Source organism: Ciconia boyciana, chromosome 4, assembly GCF_034638445.1.
Source record: "Ciconia boyciana chromosome 4, ASM3463844v1, whole genome shotgun sequence".
Lineage (NCBI taxonomy): Eukaryota > Metazoa > Chordata > Aves > Ciconiiformes > Ciconiidae > Ciconia > Ciconia boyciana.
Genome location: NC_132937.1, coordinates 35,260,530 through 35,287,671, shown reverse-complemented (window position 1 = coordinate 35,287,671; position 27,142 = coordinate 35,260,530). Strand labels below are relative to the sequence as shown.

At 39.2% G+C, this 27,142-nt stretch overlaps 1 protein-coding gene across 1 annotated transcript in view; it reads right to left on the bottom strand.

The window, feature by feature from the left end:
- ITGA2 (integrin subunit alpha 2) overlaps positions 1-27,142 on the bottom strand; it is a 117,953-nt gene that overhangs the window by 76,489 nt on the left and 14,322 nt on the right. Inside the window, 11 exon segments of the mRNA XM_072860402.1 lie at positions 667-812; positions 2,839-2,977; positions 4,438-4,511; positions 5,785-5,950; positions 6,384-6,534; positions 7,632-7,780; positions 8,932-9,059; positions 9,463-9,577; positions 13,460-13,551; positions 14,719-14,828; positions 22,841-22,964. Coding sequence (XP_072716503.1) covers positions 667-812; positions 2,839-2,977; positions 4,438-4,511; positions 5,785-5,950; positions 6,384-6,534; positions 7,632-7,780; positions 8,932-9,059; positions 9,463-9,577; positions 13,460-13,551; positions 14,719-14,828; positions 22,841-22,964 — 1,394 coding nt within the window.

Sequence of the window (27,142 nt, the reverse complement as noted above, 5' to 3'; positions counted from 1 at the left end):
ACCTGACTGGGAAAACTTACACCCAGAAATAGTCCAATACTAATGAATGAAGCTGCCCATTGGAATGGGCTCCTATATAACATACTCCAGTGTTTGAAGAATCATACCCTTACCATGTGTCTACTGTTTCTGCCCAGTAGCTGCTGCTATGGCTTTACCACTCGGCAATAAGAACGCAAACAGAGAATAAGCTATGGGAGATATATTTTTTTATATTAAACTGTGCACATGAAACTACCCTATCTCTGATTTACTCTCAGACTTGTCTTACAACAGATAAAACCAAAAACCACCTAAACTCAGTGCTCTTTTCCAAATGGAGAAAAAGAATGAGCTTCCAAATCTCTCTTTTGATGTCATCTACTTCACAACTTCTCAGGCAGAGTGGAGCTCACTGAGTCTCTCCCAATTAGAAGTGTTGACAGAATGATACATTAAGTAGCTTTGTATATTATCTTTTATCACTAATTGGATGACTTCCTAAAATACTGTTTAAGAATTACAGTTAACCTCATTGAAATAGTATAGTGGCAGAGAAAAGTTCAAGTGGATTCTAAATGCATTGCAAGAAAGAGGAATTTTCAAAACAAATGCATTGCAATTTACTGCTGTGTCAATAAAAACAGATGCCTGCAAAATCTGCATTCATGACCAAAATATACTTGCCTGCTCGCCTCTCTGGGACTGCACAATTGCAATGTTACCATTGGTGTCAACATCATAAACCACTACTCTGCCAGTGTAGTTGGATCTTGGTGCACCAGCAACAAAATAGACGGAGCTCTGAGTTGAGAGAACAGCAACAGAATAACCTGGGGAGAGAAGCCAACAGTTAACATGTGTGAGAGATCATTAACTACAAGTCATCAGTTTGTTATCATAAAGGCACAGAAGATGAATCAATCTGGTATGTTAGTTGCAGAGAATGATGCTTCCAGACAGGAAGTTAAGATGTCACATATGCATAAAGTTTGCAATAGTCTTCTGGAGAGAACAATGACACGCATATCAAGTTAAAGCAGGTTTGCAGAATAGCATGGACAATAGTTTGGCCTATTCAGTACAACGCAGAGTCCAAAAATGTCATGCTTGTGAAGGAGATAGGAAAAAGGGTGCAAAGAATATCCTTGGAATGAAGAAATAAAGAGAAACATGAGATGAACATTTGGGCCAGCCTTCAAACTGGGGAGGAACACCTAGTTCAGTGCAAGCTTGCAGTGCATTTTCCCACAGCTCACTAGACCACAGCCCAGTACTTTGGCTGAATAGAACAGGCTATATTAATAGCTTGTCAGCTGAAGGGCTTAGGTTGATTGAACTTCTTTGAACGTTTTAATCCTCATTCCCATTATTCTAACATTATTTGCTTTCAGGCAACATCTTTTAATACCTGCAAATATTTTAAACATGTATTAGCACTATAAATCTAGCATTAGTACATATTTTACATTTCTGTGGTTTAATTACAGCAAATTTATTTTAACAGAAGAAAACAAAATTATCCTTTATAAAGGCTATAGCTAAACTGAATAACAAAATCCCTATGACTGGGCAGAATATGCAGGTCTTTAGCAAGCTGCAGGACAATGCGAGGAGCACAGTCTAAAAGGATTATGCCTTAGTCATTACATATACCAGTCTAATTCAGATTTGTGTTCAGACACTTTTTCTATGGAGCAAACATCATTGGAGAGTAGAATTTCAACAAGCAACAACAAAACAAGACTTTATTCTGCAAGTTAAGGCCACATGTTCTTAATACAGCAGACAGCCATTTGAAGTCAGAGGGTGCAGTGCAGAACAGGGGCCAACCTAGCAAGCTGTAATGTGCTAGCAGCCCTTTAGCATGGGCTCTCCCAAGCTGGTGAGAGAGAGCTGGTACAAGAGAGGTACAAGAGCTCTTAGTGGGGGACGGAAGGAGGTGGAAGGGAAATGAAGGGACATAAAAGGTAACAACATTGTTTGCCCCAAAAAGATTAAGGCCAATACTCTAAAAGTGCCTTGTGGAGAAGTGCTGAAAGGAAATGACCTGACCTTTGAAGAATTATTCTAGAAAAGGGAGGAATAGAAAGTCTGAAGAGGTCATACATGGAAAAGAGCTACTGCTCATTAGGTTAGGTTTAGATTTGTTCATTGTGTTGGATGCAAGTAATGCCAAGCCATAGGGAAAAGAGATGTTGCAAAAATAGCATCTCATTGAATAACTTCAAGGTTGAGAAAGTCATGGGTGCTTAATGTAGTAGCATTATTCAGGGATGAATGGCCAGCACAGGCATGTTGTAGGTTTGCAGAAAACATTTCAATGAACTGAGAAGACAAACTGAGTGGCTTTATTGGGTCACAAAAACATGCATCAGAAAATATATGGGGGTTATAAATAAGACCTCTGTTAAACTGCAGCAATATTCCTAAAACTATAAACTGAACTGGGAAAGGCCAAGAAAAGAGCAGGCACAGATGAAACGACAGCAAATCAATCAACTTCTCATCCATGTGTAATCAGGGAAGTACATACAAACACTAAAACAGAAGGTAGCCATAATGATCAGTATGATACACTGAACAGCCTTTTCAAATCCTATGACTTCTCATGTCTCTGTGACAAAGCCTGATTTTTTTTCAGCTTACCACATTGATATGAGTAAAAGTTTAAAAACACAATAGATATTTCATTCAATGAACTGTTGACCAATAAATAAAACCTTTTTGGATGCAAAATTCTTTTCATATTCTCAAATCAGTTCTTAACAGGACTCTGGCTAGAGCAGAATTTTCCAAGTTCTTTAATATCTTAATAAAGGTTTGATACATTTCCAGATTTGTATTTCAGCCCCTTACCTAGATAAGAGCTATGATTTCTGTCCTGTAGAATCTTCTCAAACACATGGCTTGGAAAGGTGGTGACTCTCTCTGAAGACTCCTGAACTACTGTTCCACTCCAGTCATAGGCCCCAACAGCACCCAGCAGCAGAACATCCTTTAAAAAATAAAAATCTACATTTTAGAACTACCTGTTTTAGAAAAAGTGTGAGCGAAGCTGAAGTTACCATACGTAATTTCCTACATCACTGTGTTTACGGCAGTGATGTATAGTCTAATGACTGCAAGCAGTTGACTGGAGCTGCTTATAGTTACCACTCACATGCAGGGCTTTACTGCCCTATTAAGAGGGATTATCACTGCTCTACTGCAAGAGGGTAAGTGACTGCTTTATCTCCCAGGGCACTGCAACTCAAGGTAAAATAGGTTTATTTAAACACTGTGATCATTTCCTAAGCCTGTCCACCCTGGGGTTGGGCTTGCCAAGTCTATGCTTTTATTCAGTCATGATCCTCAGGAGACTGAAGATCACACAAACAAAACTGTAAGAAAAAGCTGAAGCCCCCTTTTTGACAACAAAAGCGCCAATAACAGCACACAAAAGCTGATGGGAAAAGATACAAATTTTCATTCTTTAAGTAAGGAGATGTCCTTGAGAGAACAGTTAAATCTAAAATCCAAATTAATATGGCTTATTACACAGAATACTTAATATGGAAATACTTAGACTTGTACACAGAAAACAAACATAGTTTAGATTATTCACATTATTAAAATTCTTTACTAAACTGAGATACCACTACAGAAAACTGCAACAAAAATAGGATGTGTAATTTTCCTGAAGAAACCCCCAAATCTTTCTTAATTTTTGCCATTTCCTAGCATCAAGTGCTTGGTAAAGTAAAACTTCAATTTGTGCAAACACAGAGGACTTTTAAAAAATTATTTAATTCAGCTTTAAGGGCTATGAGAAAGAAACAGCCTTCCTGTATTTTCAGTTGAAAGCTGGTTGAAACACACTTGAATTTTATAAAGAGGACCTATTTGGTCAAGATAATCTTAAAATTGATTAGCAGGAAAAATATATCTGATTTATTATTCTTTCTAATTTCTAAGTGAAATATGCTTTAAACAAATATTATTAACTTCATAAATATTAGATGAATTCTTTTCAGACTTGATTGATTTATATCTTGGTGACCTCCTAGAAATATACCAGCTTTACAATATGGTTTCAATTCTTCTGAGTTATTCAACTGCAAAATATTAACTTGGAGCAATTGAAATTTTTGTGCTACGTGAACTCAGAAATCACTGAAATCATTGGATTAACACATCTGAAAATCATTACACAAAAGAAACTGTTCCTCAACTTCACATATTAATGTATATTTTTTTCATTTTAGAGATATACACCACCTATTAGAAGTAATTTTTGTGGTATTCAAGTAAAAAAAAAAAAAAAGAGGATAAAGAGGATAATTTGACATTCTCCTGCTTGTAAAAACTCTTAAAATTGGTCATTATGTTTTATTAGTTTTATTTTGTTGCACTTCTAAGCATTCATGTCTATGTAATTACATCTATTTGTATCATTAAATCATTAAATTCACATACCTTTTTTTGTGAGTAATACGCACTGAAGCCCACCTGCGACATTTCCATTTGGAATGTATCACCTTGATCTGTACCTGGTAAAACAAATATTCACATATGGTTAACCCTACAGAACCACACAAGAGATCCAATCTTGCTGCCTCTGAGTGTAGCTATATAGGGAGTGTATGTTATTTTTTTCAAATCCACCAATTCTGCTAAAGCATTTCCAACCTTTACAAACAACACAAATCTGAGAGCTGATAAACTGTAGAATATTTGGAGGATTCAATGGCAAATTGATAAGATGGAGCCACGATGCTATGAGTCTCTTCCAAAAAAAGGCAGATGATGATAAAGATGGCTTGAATCAGTCTGCACAGTCTTGTCACTGTAGCTAATCTCTTTTTATGTTTCCTAGGAAGCACTAATACTACACTGAAATTATGAGCTTTAATAACTGTATATTCACAACTTTCACACAGAATATGAATGTTTATTGTCACATAGGACTTATAAAAACTGTTGTATTTGTCTTGAAAAATACTGTGATGTCCAGGAATATTTCCTAAGCTGGATGGATGGGACTCGAGTAATGGGAATTCAACAAGAGTACTCAGCAAAACCCAAGAGGGGGAGCTCAACCGGTCCCCTTGACTTGATTAGCAGCATGGGCCTGGTAAAGAACAGACGAAGGTGACAGAGAAGGGAAGATTTCATCCTGAGCACAGGAGGGTTTCAGCCATGAAAAGCTCCTTAGGGAGGGCTGAGGGCAGGTCACAAGTCTCCCAAGCAAGGTCTAAATTTGACTTTAAAAAGCTGGCTTTTCGGGGGATGAAGTGCCTCTGAGTCGCCCCTACAGCACCTTCCTCCAAACAGTACACAGAGGACTGTGGGTGATGCTAGGGATGGAGTCTGGTAGATGCCACACGGATTGCATTACTGTAGCTTTTCAGTTCTGTAATCAGTAACCTCGTCTTCTGATTTGCTTTTTAAATTTACACTTGCTGAGCATTCACACAGGTGAATCTGACAAGCATAAAGATACCTTTACTCCTCCAGTGGTAATAGCTCCAAATACATTTGGATGCATATGGACAAGCCCCCAGCCGATGCCTGAAGCCCATGACTTGACTGACATTTTCAGCAGCTGGGGAATATTTCCCACAAACCGCAGAAACTAACTTGAAGCTGCGGCTCATCAGGGTGGGGTAGCTGGGGCAACACCTGTGCAAACCAGAGCCCTCCTGGGGAGCTCCAGCTGCCCCTCGTTTTCACAGTACTACACTAAGGTGAAGCTCAATAAAATCCTTAGTTCATCAGCTGGGAGAACGTGATCTAATTTTTCAGAGACAGTGAGTATTTTACCTTCTATACTAAAAATGCGCTCTCCAAGTGTTCCTGCTTCTTCCAGTAGTGCAGCCTCAGATGACACATTAAAGAAATACTTGTCTGTTGGACGACTAGCAATTCCTTTGATTTCTTTAATTAAGTTTTTGGTATCAAGTTCATGCCTGATTAAGTATCCCAAAACCTTGGATAAAAAAGAACAAACATAGGAAGAGTGAAGGAAATCATGGTGTTACTCCATTTCCTTCTGTATTATTTGAGTAAATATTCTACATATTAAGAAGAAAAATAAAATTACCTTCATTCATATTACTGAATTGCTTATCAGACTGTATTCCTACACAAGGGACCATTCAGATAGGAAAAAATACATAAACCAAGACAAAGGAGAAAACCACTGAAGTTGCTCAGGTAATACTAGTTTTGCTTTTTCAGCCAGTTAAAGACAACCAATATTTCACTAGTTCATAAAGATTAATTTCACCTAGTTCAGTCTCACCAGTGTAACAATGCATGCATTATATACAGCTTATGTATAGAACATGCACTTTCATATAAACACAACAAAATGATTTTTCAAAAATTGCAATAATATATATAATTATTGTATTACTTACAGCAATGCCAAATCTGGTTATATTGTCTTCATTGCATTTACCTATCACTGTTTTCAAGTTGGAGCCATCATGTGATTCGCCGTCCGTCACAACAACCATTACTTTTGTGGCTGTCGGACGTCCTCCTGATTCAGGTGAGAAGGCATACTGTCTGTTATAAAATATTGGATTTATCACATGTCAATTTATAATGGATGGAATTCGGTATATGTACTGTAATGACTATGTCCATCACTGACTTAGAACAAGGTGCATCTGTAGTGCTTTTTTATTTTTAAATTGACAACCCGCAATAAGAATTTTCAGTTATGCTCCTGATGGCTCTTTGAGCAGTGCTTTGAGAAGAAGCTATCAGAAATGTTATCAAGGAAGCAGAAAAAAACCCAAACAAGTAGGACTGGATGGTATTTCTGATAGAAAGGTACATTCCAGGGAAAACAATATTTTTTGTACAAATGTTTCTAAATAAAAAGGGTTATTTTGTCAGAACTATTAATGTTTTGTAATGCCAGAGTAACCAGGAATTGGCTCCACCAAATTCAAACACAAGGGGAAGAGTATTAATAATAGTACTCAAAACTACTGCAAATATCAACTCCATTGAAGGCTGAGTCTGTTCCTAAACAAAATTTTGAAGGCCATTTGATTCAGCACATATTTTGGCCTCAAGTCCTGTCTTTGATTCAACTGCAAAATAGCATCTTGCTATTGAGAATCAGACCTGGTTTGTACATGTATTCAGAGTCATAGCACATTGTTTTAAGTTCTTCCTATTTTTCATGCTGCTGGTGCTGCAGTGACAAACTGACAACAGAAAAGAGATTTAATTTTCTCTGCAATCAACCAAAGCCTGACCTGCAAACACGAATGTTACTGGTCCCATTGAATCCCTTGATAAACTTTACTTCTTTCAAGGGTTTTGTATCTCTCCTAAAAGCTTGTCCATGGTGTTGGATGCACTGTCATGTTTAGACATCTGTGACAGCCCAAACAATTCTGTTGGGTGCCAGAACTACTTTAGTTTAACCCAATGGTTAAAGACACGCTTTTCAGCAAGTCTAGGCTACATATCCCTCTACTGTTCTGCATGGGGCCCTGTAAATGTACCTGAAGGATTCTGCCTGGGGCTGGGAACCTCCTCAGAGGCTCCAAGCACGTGCACTCCCAGTGGGAATGAAATTCAGGATGTGCTCGTTGCCTTGTAAGGTAAGTTACAATAGTTGCGCAATAATCATCGATGTGTTTTACCTTGCATTGTCAATGGCTTTGAAAGTGTTAGTGAGATCTCCTCCTTTCTGATACGTTGCATCCATTGCTTTAACAACCTCATCCTTTGTTTGATATGTATTCAAGTTGAACACTACACGGGGATCATTAGCATACTGAATTAAACCCACCTATGCAATAAAGAAATTATGTTAGTTTATCATGCATTACAATCAGTCACATAGAATCATGATGCTTACTTATTTATCAGGTTGGAGTAAAAGATCTGCAGATGCACATGGGGTTATAATTTCTTTAAACACATATAAAATCAATCAATATTAACACATTTTGAAAGCAAAGAAAGCTAAAACGCTCTTGCACCTTATATCATTTATTATGAACTACAATATGTTAATGCAAACAATCTGAAATAGTAGGCATTAAACGTTTGCTTGGTTACTTCTGGAATAGCTGATGGATAGCAATAATACAGGGAGCTCTGGGAAAAAAATGATAAAATAGTAAAAATTCTACAAGCGGACAGCACTTCAATCTGATCTCTTCTAAGGAAATCCTAAAGGTTAGTTACTTGACAGCACTGCAAATCCTATTTATTTTTAAAACAGGTGAAGCTAAAGACATATGCTAAGATGTACATTTAGTATGAAAGAAAAAAAGAAAAGCAGCTAAAGGTGATGTTCAGAAAGGACTGAGCAGGAAGCCTAGCTTTTAAGCTCCTCACTTCCAAAGTAGCCCAAGGAAGAAGGCAGCCTTTGGGAGAGAGATTTCCAGTGCCCCAGTCTTTGTTCCCAGAACTGTTTATGGAAAATGGACAACTGTAAAGACAGAAAATGTTTAAAAAAAAGGCAATAAATTTTTCCTTACCATAATCAAATTAAAAGGAAAAAAGAACTCAAAAGATCAGATAGTAACCAAGCAGGAAAAACCTATTTTAAAGATGCAGCAGGTAGAAAGTAAGAGCCATTTGAAAAGCTCATTAAAAAATCTGTTCTCCTTTTACCACATGCCCACAGACCATATTTTAATTACTTTTACACCTAATGCATGAAAGAGATCTGACTCCCCTAGATATAACCTAGACTTCTATTTCAGTTGGTTTATGTTTTGAATCAAATTACTAATCCCTTTTGAAATAGGTTAGCTGTGAGATAAAAAACCCAATACTGAAAGATACATGACAACTGTGTAATCTGTGGCTTTGCGGGAGTTACACTAGTAGTTACACTAAAGCACACTTGGTTTCCTTTAAAATTGCTAATAAACCCCATTGCCTTTTTTTTTTTTTTTTTGGTCTTACTCAAAGATGTCTTTGACTTACCTGGGTTTTGTTAAGGCCTATGTCTAAGCCTTGTACAAATTTTTTCAAAAATGCCCGCACTGCATCCCAGGGATAAATGCTGTTTGACTCATCACAAACCACCACAACATCTATGACAGAGGAACACTCTAAAACAAAAATAAAAAGAGGACATCAAATGCACTTTCAGTCTTGATATACTTACAACTTTTTGGCTAAATCCAGAGGTGCATATTTGGGTCTTACACAAGCAACACTTCAGATCAGGAAGGTTTTGCCAGAATAAGGACTCAATAGAAGCATATGCAGATTTTGAGCCTTTGCTGGTGCAATGCCTCTGAATTCAGAGGACTGAGTCCATATTCATATCAGCATTAGATCACGATTTGTCAGTCCATATGTGTGAATCACAGGACTTTGCTTCACAGGACTTTGCTTTTTGCACATACATTTTTAAAAAAATCCCAAATTAAGAGTCCCCAACACAACGTATCTTGATTTTGTTTTACATGGTTTTTTTTAACTGAACCTGTTTTGCACACGTTGCCTTACTTTGAACAGCAGGAGAAAAGCTTCTTAGGACCTGGAAACTTGGACTGATTTCAGAACAGACTCCTGTTGCATAGTATTGGCTTCCACACTGCTGTGCCCACAAGGGACCACAAGTCTTAAAAATAACAACAAAAAGAAACTATAAAAATAACAAATACTTGTCTCACCATATCCATACACAAAAGCACAATAAGCAGGATCAGAGGAGCCCTCTTAGGTTACCAGGCCAAATCCCTTGCAATCACGGTGACAGGGTAACCCCTTTCACAGACTTTCTCATTGAAAGGGTCTTCTATTCCTGATCATCCTAGTGCCTCCTGCTGCAAGCCGGCCCCTCCAGACTACGCGCAGCCGTAACATCGAGGGAGCGTGACTCGGTGTGCAAGGAACCTGCGCTGCTTTAAGCCACCCGCTCTGTGAGCTGTTGGTTTAAAACTAGGGTTGGTATGTGCGCATCGTTTACGAGCCTGCAGAGAAGTACTTCCACTAACCAGGAGGTGGCACCCGAGCCATGAGCAGGCGGGTCGCTGCACACACGCAGAGGAGCCTTCCTTGTCCGATTCGCACCGGCAGCGTGACCAGGCTGCAGAGTTGTGTGGCCAGCGCGCACGCACACGCACGCACTTACTAATTTGAGAAGCCTTGCTCCCAAGGGAAATTCACTTTGCCAAAATATTTACAAGCTAAACTTCTTCATCATCTCCAGTGAGGGTGCAGCCTCAGTGTGCGCTGTCCTGTTTAGCTGCAGCTAAAAGGAGAGGTTTGGCCTTGGCCTCACATACCCTCAGCTACGTGTTTCATTGCCTTTCGTGGAAAATAATCTTGCTTCTTTGCTGAAAATGATCTCTGTAAAAAGAAACATTTTCAGCTGGATCAACCAGCTGGTTGCATGACAGCCACACCTCTGATATTAGAAGGATAGGTACAAAAGTACCTAGATAAAAAAGACAGATGCTCGAACAGTATTTTGCCATGAGAATATTTGGGGGAATGGATTTTCTTTTTAAAAGAAAATCATGTTACAAACTCAAGGAAAAAACATAACTGCTACATAACCTCTGCCCAACAGTTCTGAAAGAAATGATAGCTTCATTACATATACTTTCTGATTGCCCTATCCAGTTGGGAGACCCTGAAAGACAGAAAACACACCATCTCTATTTCGGAACAGAAGAGAGAATGAACAGCACTATTACCCTTTTATCAAGAATACTGAAAAAAAGGTAATTAAAGGCAGAAGTAAATGGAAAATGAGCTAAATCACACACTGGCTTACCAGTGGTAGACCACATCAAACTATCCTAGCATATTCGACATCATGGCAGATTTTCTAGACAAGACAAAGGATGTGTATCTACATTATCTGATCTTGAGATAAGTGGTCCTTTTAGCTGCTACGTGGGGCATGATTAGTTTTACTGGAAAAGATGGATATTTACAGAGGTGAGAGATACAAAATAAATCATCTATATGGGGAACTATGAAGCTGGAGGAGAGTTACTAGTCTTTAAAGTTATTTTTCATTTAAAGTTCCTTTTAGATCAATCTCATTTGCCCCTTTTCTAGTTTTCTTCTGTATTAGTGCTAACTCAAAATTGTGACATTAATCTTGGAGCAAAAAAAAGAAATGTTCTAATAAACTTTGCTGATCTTCATGTAAAAATAAAAGGGAAAAGCTCTAATGTTCTAGCATTGTTACAGTCAGAAATTTAAGATGCATCGTTAATGCGGGGGAAAACTGGGAGATGACATATCAAGAACTGATGACCTTGAGAAGTGTAATACTAGAAAGGGGCATAGACTTGCCCTTAAGGACTAATGTTAAGAAATGTGGACATAAACTGGGAGCTCATTGAGTGGAAGAGAGGAGCAGACGGATCGGGCACTGGATGATGGCAGGGTGACCATAAGCACGCAGCCAGCATACAAAGCAAACATGGCCTAAAGATAATGTGACAAGAAGCACTTGCAGTTGAGACAGGGAAATACCAAATACAATATATAGTGCCCTGCAAAGACTCACGTGGAATACAGCATAGATCTGATCATTCACGTTCAAGAGAGGTGTATTTTAAAAAGCGCATTTCAACCAAAAAACTCTGTGTTTGTTTAGCAAGGTGAAGGACAAAGGAGAACGATTGTGGGGTGTTAAATACAGAAGGGAGATTTTACGTGTAGGGAGATGGGAGCTGTTCCTTTCAACTAAAGGTACAGCACTGCCACAAGAACAAACTGATAGAAACTTAGATCAGAAATCTGGAAGAAAGTTGTTAACCACCAGTGAAATTCTTAAGCACCTTTCCAACAGGACTAAGCATGCCTCAGAAAAATGTAACGAGCATGCGGAAATGACTGCCGTGTACTTAGGATACCTGTGGGAAGCAATCACACGGCATCAAACAGCTGAACCAGCAGGACTCACAAGCTATGGGAGACACGCCAGGCTGGGTCATGCTCCAGCCAAGCAGCCCAGGGATGCAGCACAGACTGGTGCAAGCGGATGGAGGCTGCGAGACAAGCAGCTGCAGGAGGAAGGAGCACAGTGAGCTGGGAGGAAGAAGCCCTGAGCATAACCCAAAGAGCCCATCACAGAGGCCAGCTGCCAGAGACAGCATCCCAGAGCAAAGTCCTGGCTGGCAGCAGCTTGCAATTACAAGCAGACAGTCTCTGCTTGTTGTCCAATTCTTGCCACATCTAAGTCATGGGGCTTTTGATATTTGTTGAGGCTGAGGCGCAGATAAGCACCTGTCTCCAGTCACCCGTTGTCCTTATGTCAAAAAGAATTCCTGTCGCCAAAGACGTGTCTAACTGTTCATGTCTTAGCATTCAACTTTTTTTTTTTTGTTACTTTATGCAATTTAAGGAGAGTCAATCAATAACACATGGATGAGGAAATTCTTTTTAACTGAGAGAAGTTCAAGTATTCTTAGAAAATAGAAATTTTTCTGCATGAGATGTTTTAAATCACTGCAATTACTTACACTGATTAAAAGTGGGTATGCATGGGACAGTATCAACAGTAATTAAAGGTATTATCCAAGAGACAGAATAAGATTTTTTAACCGATATCTTCTCCAACCAACAATCAAAAGCAGCACTGTTGCTGTATTTTGAAGTTACGATTAACTTTACTAACTCCAAGAGAGCTGGTGGAAAGGTTGGAATTAGACCTGCTTTTAAGTACTTCGGTGAACTGCGCTATGTGGCAATGGAGATTTGTATACTTTTGTGATTACTAGGAAGATGCAACAAAAAATACAAAGCTTAAAGTGAGCCTCAAAGCTCTTTTGTCTGTAGTTTATTGTTTCACTAAATTACTGCACATGCCTACAACGTATGCATCAAAGTGGAATACACCTACACTGCAACAGTTTTCATGCTTATTTTTAAGATTGTAAAAAAGCATATTAAACAGGTGTTAACTTCCTTTCGGTTATGACATCTGTTTTATAGGCTCCAAGGAGAGTGGTTTGCAGAATATACACATAGAAAATGCATCCTCCTCCAGCTCACTAACCAAATAAAACATATCACAGATCCACGGGACTAGAAATCCTAACATCTCAGGAGAACAGTCACTGTGCAAGTGCGTATGGTGGAGGAGAGATCCCATACTGTCTTTTGAAAGCATAATCAGAACTATACAAGACTGCCTTAAAGATGTCCACGGTGGAAATATTCTTGCCTATGCTGTCTGACTTAAATTACAGAATCTTTAATTATGTGTCGTTCCATAGGGTATTGAGATAAATGACAAAAGAATTCATAGTTTTCCTGATTTTGGACCCTAGGTAATGACAGTGGGATATGCAAAAAATATTTAAAATATTTAAAATATTTAAATATTTAAAGTATTTAAAATATGCAAAATATGTATTCATCTATGCTGCATAATAAAATAAATTCAGCTTAGACTTATCAAAAAATGTCTATAATTCTGGTTTCTTCATTCTCCTCAGGAATTTCTGTGTGTACTGAATACGTCCTTGATACGTACCAAAAATCCTCCTGTTTTTGAGTTCTGTATCAGAGTCAAGCCAAGGTTCATGTGTTCCTTTATCTCAGTCACATTTGGAATATTTATTAAAGCTGAAATAAAAAGAGATTAAGTAATGACAGAATAGTAAGTAAGATGTAGAAGCAATTTAGTAAGTTAGAATTCCTTTTCAAAAGCTTGATTTCTCAGAATCCAAGACGCTTTTTCCAAATGGCTGCATACAATTCTGAGACAAAAGAAACAAAAGCTAATCTTTGTCAAAAATTTGCTAACCATTAACTATAGACATGAATTAAGTATGGCCATTTAGAGTACCTGCCCTCAAGAGAGCTGAAGGCAAAAGAGAGGAAGAAAAGGTCTACCTATTGACTATTTTTGGCTGGCTGAGTAGCTGCAGCCGAGCAGCTACTGTGACATTCCTCAGGACACCAGACTCCTCTGATCCAGTATCAGGCTTTAGACAAAAACCTGGAAGGAGCAGCAGAGGACAGAAATGCTCCGCACCACAAATAAACATAAAGTAGGCATCTCAGCACACTCTGCTGCCCCATATTTTCACTGTATCCGAAAGTGAATCCCATTTTATACTTAAGTTTGCAAACACACATGGGCAGAAAAGGCTTCATATCCACTCACACACTCGTCCCTCATGCACTCCACGTTCGTAAGCCTCCCGAGGCGTACCAGCACAGACGCCCCACCCGCCTCATACCTGGACCCGAGCTCCCCTAAGCTGGCTGGTCCGGCTGAAAGTTTGCTAGTGAGCACGCACACACTCACCCCTGGTTTGGGGAAGATATAGGTACCCGCCCCCCCCAGCAGCCCCGAGCGACCCACGGACCCGCTCCAGCTGCCAGCATGGAGCCCCTCACTGACATGGAGCCCCTGGTCCCCCCTAGCAGCTGGTTTTGGGACACACAGCGTTCCCGCCCCATGGCTGGAGGTTAAAGACCCCAATTGCTCCAGTAGCTGACGCTGAGACCCCAGTGGCTCCCAGCACTGGCACCACAGGCCGGGGTGCCCACACCCCCAGCCCGACTCCGGTAGCACGCACCAATTTTCACTCACACGCACACGAGTCTCACCAGTAGCTGGCACCAAGTCCTTGCAGCACACTCATGCACACAAACACACACACGACAGAGACTGAGATTATGCAGAGAGATAGTTAAGAAAAGATTTAATTAGATAGATTGGCCTGGTACAAAAACAAGGAAAAACTCAACAATTGTAGCGAGACATGCTTCAATACAACTTACCTTGTAAATTCAATTTTTTACATGTGGTTTTGGATGTACCAACAGGACATGCATAGATATCTCCAGTTCTGTTAGCCAGAGAGCCGCTCCAGGGTGAACCAACCAACAACCTAAAGTAACAGGAACTTCATTAGGTCTTTAATGATACTGGAAAAGTCCAGCAGCATTATTGCATAGCACACTGTAGGTAACAGGTAAAGAGGCTTTTACCAGATATAGCACCTAAGGCACTCAGGAGACTTCTCCAGAGCTGTTTAGCAGCTTTACCTGCATGTTTATACACTGGATTCACCAGGGCAACTTTCGTGGAGAAGCCTCTGGGGATTAGGCTGCCTCAAATATGTATACTGTTGTTTCTGTGACATTATGTCGTAGTGTCAGAAGAAATACAGCAAAGATATTAATATATACAGATGCATATAAATTTAGAAATATATACATTGGGGACTGAGAGACAAAAAATTTATTGTCCTGTCAGTTAACTGTTAACTGATTCCTTTTAAGTTATTCTTTTAACTGATAAGAAGCATTTCCTACAGGATCTGCTCAGGAACAGTCACATGCTTACGTCTGAGCTTGAACACTACCACACCTTGACAATACTGGGTCAAAGAAAATACTGCAGGTCATAACAGTCAGCTGCGTGAAGTATTTAATCCTGAACAAGAAAGTTAAGGTTTATGGTAATTTGTGCCTACAATATGAAGTGACTCTGACTCATTCTCTCTGACTCATTCCTTTGTCTGCCATAAGGTTTCCCCTGCAATATCTGCTCCTCAAGATCCCTTTAAGTTTTATCTAAAAGCCTTCACAAAACCGATTAATTCACCCCCTGGGAATACTGCTTAAGAACACCTATTTTTCAGCACAATTCTCTTGTGAGAGTGAAACCACCAGACAGTATAGGGCCGTGTAGGGCTGGAAGAGAAGGACAATTCTTTATACAGTTTAATGTGCAGTGAAATAAGGATAAGGCAAAACATGACCACAGGAAGATGACCTCAAAGGATATGAAAAAATGAAACGGATTATTAGAAAGCAGGGACTGTGGGTATTTGCTCCAGCAGCAATATGACTTTCCTTTCATACAGAACAGTCTATAGTAGTAATTAATGCATTTATGGGGCAGTAAAAGGACAAGCAATGGGACCCCAGAACAGAATATGGAGTTTCATAAGAAACCATCTTTTTTAGTTGGTCAATAGGTTGCTAAAAGCAAAATTGCCATCCTCTAAAATTTTATAGGTAGCTAATCCAAATACTTTGTACTATAAAAAGAACACATTTTATGAAATTATTATGTTTCAAAGCAATTGCTGTATATCATATTAACTTTTCAGGGATCACCTGATTTTACTGCTGCAATTTTATAACTAGATTGAATAAAATGGCTTTCATAGAAATACATAGTTTCAGATGCACAAGCAAGAGTTTGCGTCCATTTTAGCTTTCTCAAATAAAATACTGCTAATACTTTTTTTTAGTTTATTTAATCTCAATTAAACACAAACTTAAGACCACAAATAATGTTATTCTGTTTTACCAGTTCGGCTGGGGGTAACTTCAGAGTCTATTTTCTGTGTGTAGCAACATTTTAAAAATACCTACCTACTTCTCAATTACCTTGCTGAAAAACAGTGATTATGCAGGCAGCAGGAACAGGATTTTGTGTACTTTTAGCATCTCTAAACCTGCAATTCAGGTTCATATAAATACCTCTCTATATAAAAACAGTGTATGTTACACTAGCTGTGAGGAGGCTTCTGATCTTCTTGTTGTTTTCTGAGGAATAAAGCCTTTTCCGCGTAGCTCAGGACCAAATAATCAGAGCTCATGAGAAACTACTCCATTGGTCATGTGCGGATAGGTGATACAACCCGCAAACACTTTCAATGGCACAGAGGGCTGGAGCCGGTCAATAGCGATTGACAAAAGGAAGACAGGATGTTACCGTCACCCCCCCTTGTTAGGTACTACATAGTTATTTACCGTTATAAAATGCTAACTGGGCTGATGGGAGAGAGGAAGGGCTAACAGTTTTCATGGAAACAGAAAACAGTTTTCAAAAGGATGGCAGAACTGCATGTGTAATATCTGAAACTGGAACAGCTTTTCAGTGTTAACTGCCAAGATGAATGTTGCACTGTGTACATTTATAAATATTTGTATGTTTTTTAAGTTTCCCAGAGGACAAATGTATTTCAGAGTCCCTGCAGGAGGACAGCTACTGTTCAAAGAATGACCCTAACGGATCTTGGAAATACCCCCTCCACCACTCCAATTGGTCACAAAACTTACTGTAAATCTCTGCACTGCACTGGCATCACTCTGCAGCCATGTGTTATCCTGAAGCCCAAAGCACATAGTTTGACTCACAAACAGAGTAAGAATGAGAGGAGGAGAAGAGTGCTTGAGCACTAGCTGTCCCCAAATCCAAGCCTAACTCCAACCCTCACCCTTGCTATTGGCATAAACTAGAGACAAACACCATCCACAGAGTTTAGAAAAAGCAGTTCTCTCCCTTTCAGCATGTATATTTGCGCTCACTCCATGGGCTTTATGCTGCTCAGTAATATGGGCTCTGAAACTCCTGTTTTCCCCAACCTCAACATTAACTCCAACCCAGATATCTATTTATACCAAGGAACCATCACTCTTTATACCCAATCCACTTCTAGAATTTAATATTCACAACTGTATTATACTTTTGCTAGCCCTAAAACTAACCTTGTAGCTGTTGCGTGGTACAACCAGAAAAATGTAAGCCAAACAAGATAAACTCTTATAATTTTAATCCCAAATCTAAATCTATGCCAACTGTGCCCAAAGCAAACTTAATTTTGTCTTTCGTTTAGCTTGCACTCCTCATACTTTACTGGAAGTTATTATGCTACCTTCTCCTTTGCTGTATTAGCCTTCCTTGTAGATTTGTAGGGTCCATGGATCTCAATGCTGTAACTATGCTGTAGGCAAAAAAATGCTACTCCATTCACAGAATTTAACGCTTAGAACGGACTATTACTGACACTGTGATTTTCAGAAATGAACAGAGCTATTAAACCCCTTCCCTTATTTGACTTAACTAGTCTAACCTGCCATCAATATGCTCCTGAGAAAAAATTATTAACCAACTCCTGCCAAGCCTAACCCTCTACTTTTAATTGCCAACCTTAAAGGTCCTAGGAAATAACTTAATTATTATTTCCCTTGTATCCTGAGCCTTAATTAAGATTAATACTAGCCTTAATCTATATTAGTAATCAGCAAGTCCTACTTGCCTTTGAAAATTAACATAAACCATTAGAGTAGAGAGTTACACAATACTGCTCTGGGAAAATGCATGTGTATCTTTCCGAAACATCACAAGTGAAGAAAGCAAGAGAGTATCTGGCTAACATCCTGCTAACTACAAAAATATTTTTTTACTGTGATTAAACAGGATGCACATGAAGCAGAGTGAAACAGAACGTATCAGGAAAGAATGCAAGAAATGAGTACTAAAATACCTGAACATGCTTGTTTCCAAATAAACTGTATTATGTACAGCGTATTAATTAAGGGTCTTTTTCAGCCATGAGTTAAATATTTATTTTTACAAAACTTCCTTATGTGTCCTTGTAGACTGTCTTTACACAATACTATAGTGATTAGCATGTAATATTGCCACTGATTTTATTACTCAGCTCCTTAATCAGTCTCCAACACTGTTCACAAAGCAATGGAACTACATGAAGTTAAAGTTCAGCAGCAATGCCATACCACACAGGCTGCAGGAGTGGCAGATCAAAGTGCAACAGGAATTATTTCTGGGAAATTACACTGTGACAAAGCTAGTAACTGGCAAAGTGTGATGTAGCAGAAAACAAAATCAGAATTCATAGCGAAGGGCTGAATTCCCAGCTGTTGTCAGAGCACGTTTTATATTTTCTGTTTTCTTTTTTTTTTCTTTTCATGCATTTGATCTTTAGTGTGTTTTTTTAAACACAAAGATGGCTAATAGGAAATAGGGAAAAAAAGTAGAAAGGACCTCTTAAATCATCTGCCCCTTTTCTCTACAATTACAGGAAGTGATGAATAGATATGAAGACCAGAAAACTCTTCACTCTCATAGATGCTTCTCTGCACACCCTAAAACACTTATCACCATAAAAAACTTTCGAACTTTTGACCAAAAACTCAAAACTTCAAAAACTATAGCGAGCTATGGCAAGAGAGTTTGACTGACAAACTTAAAAGGCCTAGAAGACAGAAGCCAGAGCTGCTTCTCCAAGCAGGAAAAAGGCAAACTCTAGGGCATGCTGTTGGGGGAAGCAAAAGCTGGGCAAAGAACTCAATGTTAGCAGTGGTGCTGGCACTGAAAAGATGGAGCTGTAACAATGGCAGCATTTTGTTAAAAAAAAAAAAAGTTGGCAGAAATTACCCTCCTTATTAAAATCAGAAGGCTTTGAAAATGTATTGATTTCAACAGAAGCTGCTACAGAAATGCCTCTTTTTGGCAAAACATCTCACTGGTGTGAAGAGGCAACACACCACCTTGGGAGAAAGGCTGCTGGGCTTCGATGACTAGTGAGCAGTATGCAATGATTTTTAAAACTATTTAGTAATGCGATGATTATGTAATACGTCAGTAAGGGCAGTGCATATTAAGGTGTCATTACTGACATGATATGGAATGAAACAAAATATTTTAAAAAAGAAAAATCCCATAACATCAAATTCCAAATGAAAATTTTAAAATTCCACATCCTAAGCATGCAGACACGACTGAGCAGGGTGGCTGCAGCTTGATATCAAACAGTACCTCAACAGCAGACTGAGATTTTAGCTCTGTTGTGGGATGTATCCACAGACTGAAGACACATATGGGTAGGAAAAAGCGTTTTAACAGCTATATACAGCCATTCAATCTTACCCACCTGAGACAGATATAAAACCAAATCTCAGCATGGAGTAAGTGTTATCTTTGCAGAACGTACTATCAGCTGCTGTTCAGGGCATGCGCACTCAAGACAAACTTGACAGGGTACAATCCACCTTTCTAGAAGATTATGTTTATAATATAACAGAGAATTTGGTCTCAATTTAAGGTTCAACTACAGATGATCTCATGACAGGGAGAACCAGAGCGTAAACTGAATGATGTTTCTGTTGTGGCTAATTATGTGTGGTGGACTGCCTAAACTTTTCTAATTGATGAGTTTCTTTGGTGTTCACAATCTTCCTTGAATTCATTAAAGAGCTCCTGTTTTGAAATTCCCACCAGACACTGTGAAAAGCTTGAGCTGTGCTTGACTTGCAAGTTTGTCCTTATTTATGAGCATCACATGCCATCAGTGCCCATCAATGCACAGCAGACCAGTGTCCAATTATCCTGGATCATCTGACTCTACACAAAAAGGGATCCCTTGCTCGTTTGTGTCACAGCTTCCCAACATGTATCAGCCCCTTCTATAGCCCTGCGCTCCTGGTTGGACTGTCTTCCCTCTTCTCTCTGAACTCATCGCCAAGCAAAAGTGATAACATACTGCTGCATGCAGTCCCAATTCTGCAAAAATTCTCCTCTCTTTATAATTTTCTATAGCCCTTATTGCCTCAGGAGATGCAGCTCCCAGAAATACAGCTGAATAACATAACTAGCATGTGCTGTTTTTTCTGTATCTCTCCTTTCTGCTCTTTGAGAGATTACAGGAGGATTTTTAAAGCTGTATTTAATATAGCACCACGGGATTTTATTAATGGAAGCAAGGTCTAGGAAGTGGTGAAATTTCTGGTGGATCTCAGATTCTGGATAACCTCTACCTCGGAGAGAAGTGTCACCCCAGCAGTATTTGATGTGGTGAGCAGCCCCACTGTGGCTGAACAGAGTTTTCAAGTTCGTCACATTCTTGCTGCACAATGACGGTCTCTTCATAAAAGCATACAGTGATAAACGTTCCCCTGTGACAGAAAGCAGCGTCCCAACCTTATGCAAAGCTTGGACTGTTTATCTCACTCTTATTTCAGCCATGTCAACAAGCGCTCTGCACATGGACTGCAGCCTCTGCGTCGCTTATAGGAGAAACCAACTCTACTGGCTTTTTTTTTTTTTTTAAATAATGCACACAAGAAGAATCTCTATTGTCCCAAGAAAACAAAAATAGCCTAGAAATTAAAAGAACAAGAGAGTAAACCATGACTCACTTTTTTTTTAAGATTGTCTAACGATTTCTTGAGAGGGAGACTGAAAAGAGCTTTTCTTCACTGAAGAGTCTCTAACAAGTCATGGTTACTCAAACAAGAACTGATAAAATTCCCCTTACTTTTGGAGTTATGGTCGGATACCATGCAGTGAATGAACAAATGACGATGTGCCTATCTACAGAAAAGCTTCCCACATTCATAATATTCATATACTTGTGAGACGATAGGGAAAGTTAATCCAAAGTCACTTTCTTTCCCGAATTCCACCACACATTATCCAAGAAAGTGGTAGTAGAGGAGTTTTTATATAAGAAGTAAAAATAGGGAAATATAAAACAGAAATAGCTTGGATGAGTCTGGAACCTAGTACTCCTGTTGCAAGCTTACAGAAAAACTTACAAGAAGGATAAAACACAAGACAATTTCTCCATGTATGAGCCAAAGTGTTGAATTCACTTCAGGCAGACATTCTTGTTCTCCTTCAATGACTTTACACAGAAGTTTTAAAGAAAGAGAGCTCTGATCTATGTGTGACTAAACACATAATTAAAGCAGGCAGACATGCAGTGAGAAGCCCCCACAACATCAGGTGAGGAGTGGGGGTAGGTTGGGAGCCTACCCAACAGAGGGATAGGAAACGCTGAGCTCTTAGTGCGGAGGATAAAGCTCTGCTCTCCTCTTTGCCTCCTGGTCACTGGTGGTAAACACAGTAATGCTGGAGGTGCAGTGAGATCTCGGTAGTCTTACATCTTTGCATACGCAACCAATTGCAGCTGCACAGTGTCTGTGCAGGGCTATGCATAAATGTCTCAGCTAGCTCAGCTAGCAATATTTTTGTATGGGCTTTTCCAAACTTTAACTGTAAAATACATTTTCATACACATTTCCATGGATTTCAGATGTTGACATCTTACTTTCTTTTTACTGAAAAAAGTTTAGTTACTTACTATCCGTCCATCATCACTTAAGGAAACATGCCAGTTTGTGGCTATTTTGGTTCTGACCCTGTTTCAATCTATGGAGAATGACACATCTAAAATGGCTTATGATAATACATGTAACTTGTGTGACTTCCTGCTATAGACTTAAAATCATGTATACATAAATAACCACTTAAAGTAGCTGAGTACCACCAAACTATTTATAGACATATAGTCCTTGCCATGAAAGACACCTTAATCTTTGGGGTTGCTGAGGCTGCAGAAGAGGAAACAATGTGTTTTCCACTAAATTTGCTTACTCTGGATTAATATTTTAAAGTTCTTTTTGAAACCAACATTACTAGAAAAAACATTTTACTAATTACTCATCAAGCCCAATGTTGTGGCAACAGTGGATTTCACATCAAATTTCATGGCTGAAGAGATGCAGCAGACACAAGGCCTTTGCTAGGACTGTGTTATTATATACATCCAAATATGCTGTCCCTTGAGAAGCGAACACTTAATACTGTATCAGACACAAAATGATATAAATTTAAGTTCACTTAATTTTAATATTAATAATTAGAACTTCCCAGCCCTAATCATTTGTTTTAACCTCAAAAATATTAAAATGGAAAAATACCCCACGTATATGTAACGTGTAACAAAGATGCTATTGGTACAGGAAGGAATGAAATGAGAGTTAAAATTCTGCAGAATTGTAAATCTGAGGAAACTGGTGTATTGGAGATGAAAGTAAAAGATTAACAGAAGGAAAGACCTCAGATCGCACTGTGTAAAGGAAAAAAGCCTGAACCTTCACATGCATACGTCTTTAGAATATTTCAACTTTTGTTTTAATAACATAAGTATTTATTTGTAAAAAGATAACTCTAATATAAAAAGGAATTAAACGGAACACATTTAAGTGAAATGCAGAATTATAACAGAAAAACGAGTTGCAACATTTTTCCTTAACCTTTTAACTGGACATATAACAAGCTGTGCAAACTGCTTACCATTTGCCTTGTTCATTTATAAACTGTTGAACTGCATATCCAAACTGCTCTCTTGATGGACCAGAAAATATTTTTGCTTCTAGGAGCCCAACATTGTAGGCTTCACAGCAGTTATGAAGAATGCCTGTTAACAGAAAGATTATGATTATCACAGAAGCAATTAAAGAAGAATTTTGATCCCAGTGAAAGAGGCTCTTCATCTATGCCAGCTCCCCCGACAGAAGAAAATAAAATGTAGCCTTTGACACGTGCAAGAAAAAACCAGCCTTTTCCCTACAGTACCCATCTGCCCATACGTAATGCCTGTCTAGCACTCTTTACAGGTGTTATAATATTGTGGGCAGAGATCAATGACTCATTTACTGTTTGCCTTAACAAAAGTTGCAGCATTACTAATGGGAATGTTTGTAGCTGAAGGGAGGCAAGAAATGTGTTTCAGAGGTCTGTTGTACTCCTTTACCTTAAGGCATAAGTTAAGCTTATGGTGCAGCAAACACATCAACAGCCTGCTGAGGTACATTAAAATGAAAATAGACTGACTGTAATTGCTAATGCTGTTGGTATTCTAGTGTCTATCTGCAACTTAATGTTTGAAGCACTGAAACAAAAATCAGATTATCTACTGCATCAGAAAACCCACATTTTTGAGTCATTTCATTATCATGCCAGAAGCCTTTGTTTTCAGTCCAAACAGTCTGAACAGTTGTCCAAACAGGAAAACTTAGAAATACAAACATGCAAGATAGAACTGCATTAATAAATCATGGCACTTAGCATTGAAACTCCATTTTGCTGTGGTCATGGTATTAATTGCTTTTCCTTGGGCACTTTTGTGCCTAGAAATAAGGGTATGTCACTCCATGCCATTTTGGGGGGAACTGGCAGCGTAGGCTGGGGACAAGGACCTAAGTGTCACGAGTTTGCAGGGCATGGGGGCCCACTTCTCATTCATAAAAGACCTGATTTCTTTCTGATCAAGAGCTGCAGGTGGACATCTAGGAGAACGTCCACTACAGAAGCTGAAGGAAAAGGGCAAGAGTCCCCTAACAGCCGGGAGTAGATAACTCCTCCCTCAGTTTGTAGGTGGAAGGACTGAAACAATGGTGGGATCCCAGGAACAAGCTACAGCCCAGCTGAGGAACACCTTAGGCCTCCTGACAACCCTCCAAAAATGGCAGTGATGGAAGAAATCATGTCCTGTGGTTGCCCTGTGCAGTCACTGCCCGAGGTTCCCAGGTAAGGCAGGTGTATGGAGTTGCTCATGGGTCAAACAACATCCCTCACGCTTCCCCTTTCTTCCTGCATCCCCAGACAGAATGAGTTTTACCTGCTCTACACATAAAATATGCCTCAACATAGTTATTTAGTATGAGTTATTGTGTAGTAAAGTGGCAGTGTTTATGACAATCCCTTATAACAGGGGCCCTTTAAGGACAGATGTACTGATCTTTGGCATCTTAAAAATATAAGCTTAAATTCTAAGCGTTTCTCTATTTTTGATGGGCAGAGAGCTCATTGTTGGTATCACTCTCTTCCAGGTCCCAAAACCAGTTTTGGAAGAGAAGTTAACAGGGATTATATCAGCATAAAACAGCTCATCACAGTAGCTTAACTGTAATAGTAATAACAATAACAACATAATAGCAAGAACATTAAAATCACAACCGCAGGTTTGCAGGCAAAGTTCACAAAGTAAAAAATTTCAATGAATTTTATACCTTTGCCCGCAGAATAGAAAACACAAATGTTACTAGCAGAAGACTAAATACAACTCATACAGTTACTACTTTTTTACCACAAACTCAAAACAGGAAATCATTTATTAGTTATTTCAAACAACCACTATCTACGGCTGGCCTCTGGAAAGCAAGCAATCACCCTTCGCTGAAAGTATAGTTCCTTGAGAAACTTCCTCAGAGATAAATCTAATTCCTGACTCATGTTATTTAAGACTGGAGAAGAGAATGTGTACAGACATATCACTCTGTTTTGCAATACTTCTGACACTAAACACAACCACATATATTCATAGTTCAAGTCTGGGTTTTGGGGAGAGGGAAAAGAGGAGTTGAGATAGATACTGATTGTTGCCAGTAATGCTTTTGTGATCTAATATACTTGCATTTTATCAAAATATTTTGCTCATGTCACATCCTAGGTTTATCTTTGGGTCTGTTGTTTTCAAATTATACAATGCTCAGTCAGAAATCAAGCACAATTTAGCAGTGCCCCATTCTCAGAGGCCACAGGAGACTATACCACAATGCAATCCCGCATGTAAATACAGAGGAAGAATAACTCTCCAAGTTATATGGTGCACATGGAAATAAACCCTGGCTTTCGAATGAAGGGCCAAAAGTATCCTAGAATGATAAACATTTCCAGTCTGACCCCAAATCCAATGACATCTATAGAAAAACTCTTGACTGCGTGGACTCTGTTACACAGTTATTAGCAAATCACACTGCTAGCCAAATTGTAACTTTGCTAAATGTCTTCCGTCTAAGTGCATTGGCCAACTTCGGTGTAAACGCATGGAAGAACTTTCAAATTGTGTTCAAGGCGAGGGTTTTATTAAATGATAGAGCCAGGGCAAAAATTTCCAGCACCGGATAAAACTACAGCGACCAGATGTCACAACCAACAGCCTGAAGGGAAGTTCCTGGGCTGGTTCAAATTCCCCTACGGTGCTGTGACAAGTCAGACGGGGGTCAACACAACGCATGCTCCGTTACGTGTTGCCTGTCCACCTCTCCCCTTGCCCTCCCGCGGGGGCTGCAGCAACCCTCCTGGGCCTTCCAGGGCCGCTCGTGTGCTCCTGCTTTCTCTAAGATGGGCGTTGATTCCAAGGAGGAGAGCCACAGCCTGGCCCAGCCCAGGGATGCTTCAGCTCCTTGCGGTTTCTCTGGGCCTCATCACTGCTTAGGGAAGCAAGCTCTTTTCTTCTCACCAGCCTCCTATCCCATCTCCTCACTGAACCATTTCACTCGTCCTTCCCATTTACCACCAGGGCTTGATTTTATTCTTTTTAATCATTTGCACTACTGCAGCATCAGAGCAGTGCTCTTTGAGGGCAAGAATTTCTACCTGGAATAATGGGAAAAGCATCTGCCAGACCACAGCTCTCTTCTCAAAACTGCCTCTATCATCCTCACTTTCTGGCCAGGCAGCCAGTCAAGGACAATGAAAAGAAAAGAGAAAAAAAAGCGACCAGAAAATCCCGCCTTTGAAGACATGCTGTCATCTGCAATATCCTTGTGGATCAGCTTTGCCTCTCACTCATGACTGCTATCAAAGTAGAAAAGCTGGCACATACGCTCTGACTCACCACGAACTTTATCAAGTGAATCATAGTTTCAACATAGTTCAATCACAGCCATTTTAAATTCTACATTTTTATAATCATTAGCAGGTTTTTTATTTTTAGATCTACTCCATGCAAATCTTACTTGGTTTGGGCCTAGCAAGTATATACTTGCAGTAATATACTAGGCATTTTCCTGCCATTTTCCTCCATCTTATATAGTGCTTACACTATAAGGACATCTTTTATCCATTTTGTATATCTATCTAAATACAGTATTCAGAACAAGAAATTCAAGAATTTGTAGCCAAAAAAAGAGAAAATGCTAAGTTTGCTTCAAACCTATTTTAAGCCTGTGCCAGAATAAGAGGGTCTCTTATGCATTAAAATGGTGCCAATCATTGAAGCATCTAGGTTCAAAGTACTGTATATTCTAGGCTGGAAAGATTCCGTATCTGTTGCTGCCTTCAGGCAATGAACTTTGATAATTTAAGAATCTTGAAATAAAGAAAACTAATTCTGGATTTTAATAGCTTTTGGTGACAGACTTCTACTTTGTGACCTAACTATCATGATGAGAGCTTAGACGGGCAAGTAAAAATCCACTTCCTAACTTCTGTCTGTAAATGGCACTTTATTTACAGTCAAATAAACAGACTGTGTGGAACAAAGGAAGCCAGAAACAACCCTAAAGCTTGTGAAGCCCCCTCTGAAGACTTCAAAAGCAGCAGCTCCTCTCCGCCAACTGGGTAGGGGGCACGGGTGCTTTGGTTTAAAGAGGACAGCTTCATCAAGCAGAGTAGCTCCTAACATAAAGCTTCAGACAAGAAAAGTTAGAAGAAAATCCTTCATGGGATAAAAGGAGCTGTAAGCTTTCCAATAAACTCCAGTATCTCTTTGCACGGTATTTTTTTTCTGGGAATTCCCACATTTCAACAACCGCATTATTGCAATGTATACTACAGGAGCTGCAGTGTAGGAGTATAGCTGCTTTTATA